General features: G+C 32.9%; 1 protein-coding gene across 1 annotated transcript; it reads left to right on the forward strand.

The window, feature by feature from the left end:
* The first annotated feature begins 3,436 nt into the window (after nucleotides 1-3,436).
* On the forward strand, nucleotides 3,437-4,177 carry LOC112031174 (dirigent protein 19). The gene has a single exon (XM_024063860.2). It carries the CDS (start codon nucleotides 3,480-3,482, stop codon nucleotides 4,035-4,037), a length of 558 nt encoding a protein of 185 aa, XP_023919628.1. The 5' UTR covers nucleotides 3,437-3,479; the 3' UTR covers nucleotides 4,038-4,177.
* Nucleotides 4,178-8,176: the final 3,999 nt, after the last annotated feature.

The raw sequence follows: 8,176 nt of genomic DNA on the forward strand, positions 1-8,176 counted from the left end.
GTAATTTTTGCCATACTTTCATACCAGTTTATTGCTTTAGTCAAAGTCATTTTGTTATTATATTTCTTAATTTTTGGTTAAATTTGCCAATAATGTTATGGACAATTTTCCAAGAACCCATCATTTTTTTTTTTTTTTACCGTCGATCATTCATCAGTTATGACAAAAACATTACTGTAAATATTTCAGGCCTCATCTCCATCAATTGAGATGGACTTGCCCAGACTGACAACCTAGCCCAGCAAACTTGCACCACTTAAAAGTTTAAACTTTAAAGCGTCGGTCGATGGAAATTATTTGCTAAAATAAAATGTCTATAATAGGCTATTGTCATATTTATTGTCGTTTTGTGTGTGTGCACGCATAATTTTGAATTGTTAGACTCAATTTTATATTACTGATTATCCGTATCGTATATGATTTCTTAAAAGGTTTATGATATTTAAAATTTTGATCAAGAATTCTTACATTTTTAAACTTTTTTTCCATCAACCGAAAATTTTTCAATCCCCAAAACACTAACTTGGGCAGATCTCCTACAACAAAAAAATCAAAGAAAAAAGAAAAACACACTATGGCCTTTCTTTTACAATTGGATTTACATATTCTCAACTATATATATCAAGATAGTTGTCAATAATTTTTGTAATCTGATGGAATTTTTTGTTCTTTTAAAGAAGATATTTGGATTTAACCTTGAGTCCTTCCAGGGATATAACAAAATTCATAATATTTTTAAATTACTTTATCTCTTCATACATGAATTATTAAAAAAAATTTAATTAGAGATTGGGGGGTCCAAAGTAAGAGGAGGTAGCTAATTTAAGAATGTTAGAAATTTTTATTGTAAATTTTAATTAGCTTTATTGTTTAACATTTGATGATGGATGATGTTGATTAAACAATGCATAATGACAATTTGGTATATATAATTAGAGGTGGTGGCATTAAATTTAAGACTGAGGCAAGATAGTGCTATGCTTTTAGAAAAGGCACATCAATTACCAAAATACATTACTTATGCTCTTGGGTGTCCACAGTTTCCACACCAACTGCACCTATAATTGATTGCCTACCGCTGAGAGCTAAATTATAGTATTATATATGTAAAATGTTACCTAATAGAAGTAATTTAACTCTCTCTTTATTTTTGAACAATGAAGAAATTAGTTTTTTTAGAAGAGTGTAAGTAGTTTCAACCTACTTTGTTTATTTATGAAGTAATTTGGCTTTATTATAGTATATTATGTATGCTCTTTTTTTTTTCTTTTTTTTTGAGGTATAACTTTCAAGTATGTTGGTCAATTTTGATTATTTTGAGCTATTTATGTGGGGGGGGGGGGGGGGTTTAGTTATTTTATGAGATAATTACACTAAACTCACTTGTGATTTGGCCCGAAATCACTCTGCCTACTAATAGTTTAAAAAGTGTCATTTTACCTACCTGAGGTATGTTTCATTTGTTTTTCATAACACACCTCTGTTAAAATTAAGGGTAAATAAGTATTTTTGCTCAAATTTTATGTCTCTCTCCTCCCAAAACTAAAAATAGCACAAAAATGCAAGAGAAACAAGATCAAAAAGTGGTATTGGTCTCTCTCTCTCAATTCACATAAATCTTGAACATGAAGAACATACCCAAAAAAATAAAATAAAACCCAAACCTACCTATCCAGATCTCCTATGGCTACGCCGTCTTCGGTGCCGATCTCCTCAGCCACGGCAGATCCAACGGCCTTCGCTGCTACCTAGGCGACATGGAGAAAATCGCTAGAAGTTCACTATCTTTCTTCCTCCGCATCAAATTGAGAAAGTATATTTTACCATTAAAATTTTATTTATTATATTAACAAATATATGTCATTTTTCATTTAAATAACGTAGTACAAAAACTTAGTAAAACTTTTTTTTTTCCTATTTTTGGTAAAAAGGAACTCATATAAAAGAAACTAAAGAGCAAAGGCCAAAGCCACTAAATTACAACCTCTATTGCAATGCAAATTCAAATAATCAAAATGCAGCAGGAGAATAACAATTGGGAGGAGAAACAAAACGAGAATAAGAATCGAATGAGACTCCCAATTTAGCTAAGGCATCAACACAAAAGTTCGCTCCTCTGTAGCAGTGAAACAATCTTTTTTTTTTTTTTTTTTTGATTTGCAGTGAAACAATCTAGCATGAGGGATTTGCACCAAAAGGTCCCTACAATCATCAACAAGGGCAGAAAGATCCCCAAATAAATGAAAATTTCTAGAAACTAGGAAAATAACAGCAGTTGCATCAAGCTCTACTTCAATTGCTACGAGCTGAAGCTCAATGCTAATAATAACCCCTCTCTTAAGGCCCATAATTCAACTGCCCTTCCCAATTTCTAATAGGGCCTCCACATCCAGCTAATTTGGTGCTGCCTATAACTTAAAGCCAAGTCTTCGAAGGGGAGGGTGGGTCATACCACATAAAGGTTGACGAAAAAAGAATTATACACTTGTTTTTAAACAAGGGCGGAGTCAAAAAATTTTGTTTGGGAGGTCAAGTTGCGGAACTAATATATTTATCAAGACAACTACTACATACATTCATATATATATATATACACACACATTTTTTTTTTATATACACACACATATATATACACACACTTTTTTATTTGATAAGTTTTATATATACACACACCCAGCAAAATAAAAATAGAGCTTAATATTTTAATCAAAATTATGTTTAATAGTGATCTTTCATAAAATAAAATTCATTTTTTCCATTTTCATAGTGAAATTCTTAGAAAATTTCATTTTAAATACAAATTATCAAATTTTATACTAAAGTAAGTAAAAAATCTTTTAATTGAATTAATGAAATTTTCAAAAATATGAATGATCCAAAACTTTGAGAAATAAATTAGTCTCCAAACATATTTGAAGCTATCTTGCTCTAACTTATTGTATGACAACTAAAAACACATTTCATGTATAGTTTTAATAACATGATTTTTTTAATAAGTCAATGACTTGTTAATCGTCACATAACAAGTTAAAAAAGATATATTCAAAAAAAAATATATATATATATATATATATATTCAAACATGTTTGATGCCAAACTTTAACAAATATTTAACAGATATAAGAACAATTTTACAATAAAAATAAAATTGTAAATATAAAGTTATATCTTTATTAATATTAGACCAATTTTTTTTAAGAGTATCATTGGACTAATTCAAATACTCTTATTTTTATAGATAAATTTTAGAAACATTAAAATAATTATATATATATTTAACACAACTCCGCCCCTGTTCTTCAACAGGAGGATGACAAAAGACCTCATACAATTTACGTGTCATATTGGGGTTGGTCAGTGTAAAGACTAAGGCCTTTGTTCACTTTATAAATAGAGACATTAACCAAGTCCAATTTTTGTAAACCAAAGTTGAGTTCCAATGCTCTAAAAAAAAAAAAAAAAAAAACGTTTGAGTTCCAATGGTTTCCCAATTCACCGTCTTCTTCCTCATCCTTTCGCTCTCCACAGTTTTGGTCTTTGGAGAAGATCATGGCTTTGGAAGAATCCTAGACAGGAAGCTCCTTGGGTTAAAGAAAGAAAAGCTAAGCCACTTTCAGTTCTATTGGCATGACATAGTTAGTGGTCGCAACGCCACTTCAGTCCCAGTTGTAAGACCACCCCAAAACACATCAACCTTTGGTTTTGTAAGCATGATTGATAACCCTTTAACCTTAGGACCAAAAGTGAGCTCCAAAATGGTGGGAAGGGCACAAGGGTTCTATGCCTCTGCTTCACAACAAGAAGTGAGTCTATTAATGGTGATGAACTTTGCATTCATTGAAGGCAAATATAATAGTAGCACAATTACTGTGCTAGGCAGGAACTCAGTGTTCAACAGCATGAGAGAGATGCCAGTTATTGGAGGCAGTGGGCTTTTCAGGTTTTCTAGGGGTTATGCTCAGGCCAGGACTCATACTTTTGATCCCAAGACTGGAGATGCCATTGTTGAGTACAATGTCTATGTGTTGCACTATTGATGTTCTTGAACTTTTGTTGTGAACTTCAATCTCCTGTGAATTGTGATGCTCTTTTTTGAGGTGTAGGTTTCATGTATGTTGGCCACTTTGGCTAGGGGTTTCTCTTGTTCAATAACAATAATTGAGAAATATTTTGTTTAGTTTCAGTATTTTTTGCCATACTTTCATACCAGTTTATTGCTTTAGTCAAAAAAGAAATCCCAAAAACCTAAAAAAGTTAATAGTCATTTTGTTATTATATCTATTAATTTTTGGTTAAATTTGCCAATAATGTTATGAACAATTTTCCAAAAACCTATCATTTTTTTTTTAATCATTTACCGACGATCATTCATCAGTTATGACAAAAACATTACTGTAAATATTTCAGGCCTCATCTCCATCAATTGAGATGGACTAACCCAGACTGACAACCTGGCCTAGCAAAGTTGGACCACTTAAAAGTTTAAACTTTAAAGCGTCGGTCGATGGAAATTATTTGCTAAAAAAAAAAAAAAAAGTCTATCATAGGCTAATTGTTATATTTATTGTCGTTTTGTGTGTGTGCACGCATAATTTTGAATTGATAGGGTCAATTCTATATTACTGATTATCCATATCATATATGATTACTTAAAAGGTTTATGATATTTAAAATTTTGATTAAGAATTCTTACATTTTTAAACTTTTTTTTCCCATCAACCGAAAATTTTTCAATCCCCAAAACACTAACTTGGGCAGATCTCCTATAACAAAAATTTCTAAGAAAAAAGAAAAAGAAAAACACACAATGGCCTTTCTTTTACAATTGGATTTACATATTCTCAACTATATATATCAAGATAGTTGTCAATAATTTTTGTAATCTGATGGAATTTTTTGTTCTTTTAAAAGAAGATATTTGGATTTAACCTTGAGTCCTTCTAGGGATATAACAAAATTCAAAATATTTTTAAATTAGTTTATCTCTTCATGCATGAATTATTAAAAAAAAAAAAACTTAATTAGAGATTGTAAGGTCCAGTGTAAGAGGAGGTAGCTTGACGAGTATCAAGATAAGATCATCTAGATAAAAGACGATCTTATCCACACCCAAGTCAGGGACGAGAGTAACTGTAAAATTCCGGCATTATACGTCGTCCTTTAAGGCGAGCCAAGCCAGCACTCATTGAAGGCGCAAATAAATGCAATCAGGACAGCTAACAAGAAATGACTGCGCCGAACCAGTTACAAGAGCAGTAATGGCTCAACGGTCACTCGTTACACCTTAGATGGAATCATCATTGTCAATTAATGCCATATTCCTGTCAGGAGAAAAACGCTTAAAGCAACATTAACAGACATAACTGCACCGACCCAAAGCAAACTATAAAAAGGGAAATGGGACTCAGGTAAAGACACAAGAAAAATTAGTGAGATTTGTGAGAAACTTCTTTTGAGAATTGATAAGATAACTTTAGCATCGGAGCATTCTCAGCTGGCGTCACGCTAGTGAAAACCCCCTTTGCCTTTCTTTCCTTAACAACAGGTACCGAAGATCATCCATTGGTATTGACAAGGAGCATATTGACAAGGTCAAGTTTTGGTTGCATCAGTTTGGTGCCGTCTGTGGGGAACAATGAGTTGGTGCTTTCTCTAACTATCGTGCTCCTACTAATAAAGCTCCTGTCACTTGATGGACTCTACACCGGCACCACCCCCAGATCCTATGGTTATGGCTCAACAAATTCAATCTCTAACAGCAAACATACAAGAGCTAATGAAGCAAAATGAAGAGTTGAAGCGCCAAGCCCGTCCTAAGGACAGCAACACCTCACATCATCGACGTAGCCGTAGCAGACATGACAAGGAGGCTAGTAGCCTGAAAATAGTAAGGGAAAAGATGCAACCGAATACACAGGGCAGTCAATGCATGACAATGATCATATAATGAATAGCTTAAGAAAGGAACTTAACAAAGTAAAGAATGCAATGAAAGAGAAGACGGCGATGAACCTTGATTGCATGCTCAAATGAACAGATTCACCTTTCACAGCCAGTGTTTTGGAGTGCCCTTTGCCTCCAAAGTTTCGTTTGCCGTAACTGGAGTTTTATGATGGCACGAAGGACCCTCTTGACCACATAGGGGCCTTCAAGACTATCCTGAACCTCCAACAAACCCCGAACAAAGTTATCTGCAGATCTTTCCCTACCACCCTCAGAGGGGCTGCTAGGGTGCGGTTTAGTAAGTTGCCAACATCTTCCATAGCAAATTTTGAACAGCTCAGCGACTCGTTTGTTCGCCATTTCATTGGAGGACAGCGTAACAAGAGGCCAACCTCTTATTTGTTAACAGTAATGTAGCAAGAAGGGAAAAGCCTAAAGGATTATGTAAAAAGTTTCAACAAGGCCGTGTTGGAGATTAACAAAGTTGACAACCAGGTGATAATGACGACCTTCCAGGCAGGGCTTAATAACCCAAATCTCATCTTTTCATTGGGAAAGACACCACCAACCTCTATGACGGATCTCTTATTCAAAATCCAGAAGTATATGAACAGAGAGGATGCCCTTACTGCGAATGGGCTAACAGGAAAACGGAAGAAGGAAGAACTTGGTGACTCTTATGGTAAGAAGAAGGATCGTAAGGATTCACATATCTGAAAACTAAGACTAACAAGAGCAGTTCTGACACTCCAAAGAAGAAGATGAACTTCACCCCGTTAGTGATGCCTGCAGAGAAAATCCTGATGCAGATTAAGGATGAACCAGGGCTAAAATGGCCTAAGAGAATGAGACTCCCAATTTAACTAAGGCATCAACACAAAAGTTCGCTCCTCTGTAGCAGTGAAACAATCTTTTTTTTTTTTTTTTTTTTTGATTTGCAGTGAAACAATCTAGCTAGCATGAGGGATTTGCACCAAAAGTCCCTACAATCATCAACAAGGGCAGATAGATCCCCAAATAAATGAAAATTTCTAGAAACTAGGAAAATAACAGCAGTTGCATCAAGCTCTACTTCAATTGCTACGAGCTGAAGCTCAATGCTAATAATGACCCCTCTCTTAAGGCCCATAATTCAACTGCCCTTCCCAATTTCTAATAGGGCCTCCACGTCCAGCTAATTTGGTGCTGCCTATAACTTAAAGCCAAGTCTTCGAAGGGGAGGGTGGGTCATACCACATAAAGGTTGACGAAAAAAGAATTATACATTTGTTTTTAAACAAGGGCGGAGTCAAAAATTTTTGTTTGGGAGGTCAAGTTGCGGAAGTAATATATTTATCAAGACAACTATCACATACATACATATATATATATATATACACACACATTTTTTTTTATATACACACACACATATATATACACACACTTTTTTATTTGATAAGTTTTATATATACACACACCCAGCAAAATAAAAATAGAGCTTAGTATTTTAATCAAAATTATGTTTGATAGTGATCTTTCATAAAATAAAATTCATTTTTTCCATTTTCATAGTGAAATTCTTAGAAAATTTCATTTTAAATACAAATTATCAAATTTTATACTAAAGTAAGTAAAAAATCTTTTAATTGAATTAATGAAATTTTCAAAAATATGAATGATCCAAAACTTTGAGAAATAAATTAGTCTCCAAACATATTTGAACCTATCTTGTTCTAACTTATTGTGTGGCAACTAAAAACACATTTCATGTATAGTTTTAATAACAAAATTTTTTTAATAAGTCAATGACTTGTTAATCGTCACATAACAGGTTAAAAAAGATATATTCAAAAAAAAAAAAAAAAGATATATTCAAACATGTTTGATGCCAAACTTTAACAAATATTTAACAGATATAAGAACATATTTTACAATAAAAAATAAAATTGTAAAATATAAAGTTATATCTTTATTAATATTAGACCAATTTTTTTTAAGAGTATCATTGGACTAATTCAAATACTCTTATTTTTATAGAATAAATTTTAGAAACATTAAAATAATTATATATATATTTAACACAACTCCGCCCCTGTTCTTCAACAGGAGGATGACAAAAGACCTCCATACAATTTACGTGTCATATTGGGGTTGGTCAGTGTAAAGACTAAGGCCTTTGTTCACTTTATAAATAGAGACATTAACCAAGTCCAATTTTTGTAAACCAAAGTTGAGTTCCAATGCTCTTCAAAAA

The sequence above is a fragment of the Quercus suber genome, unplaced genomic scaffold (assembly GCF_002906115.3).
Source record: "Quercus suber isolate HL8 unplaced genomic scaffold, Cork oak 2.0 scaffold_501, whole genome shotgun sequence".
Taxonomy (NCBI): Eukaryota; Viridiplantae; Streptophyta; class Magnoliopsida; order Fagales; family Fagaceae; genus Quercus; species Quercus suber.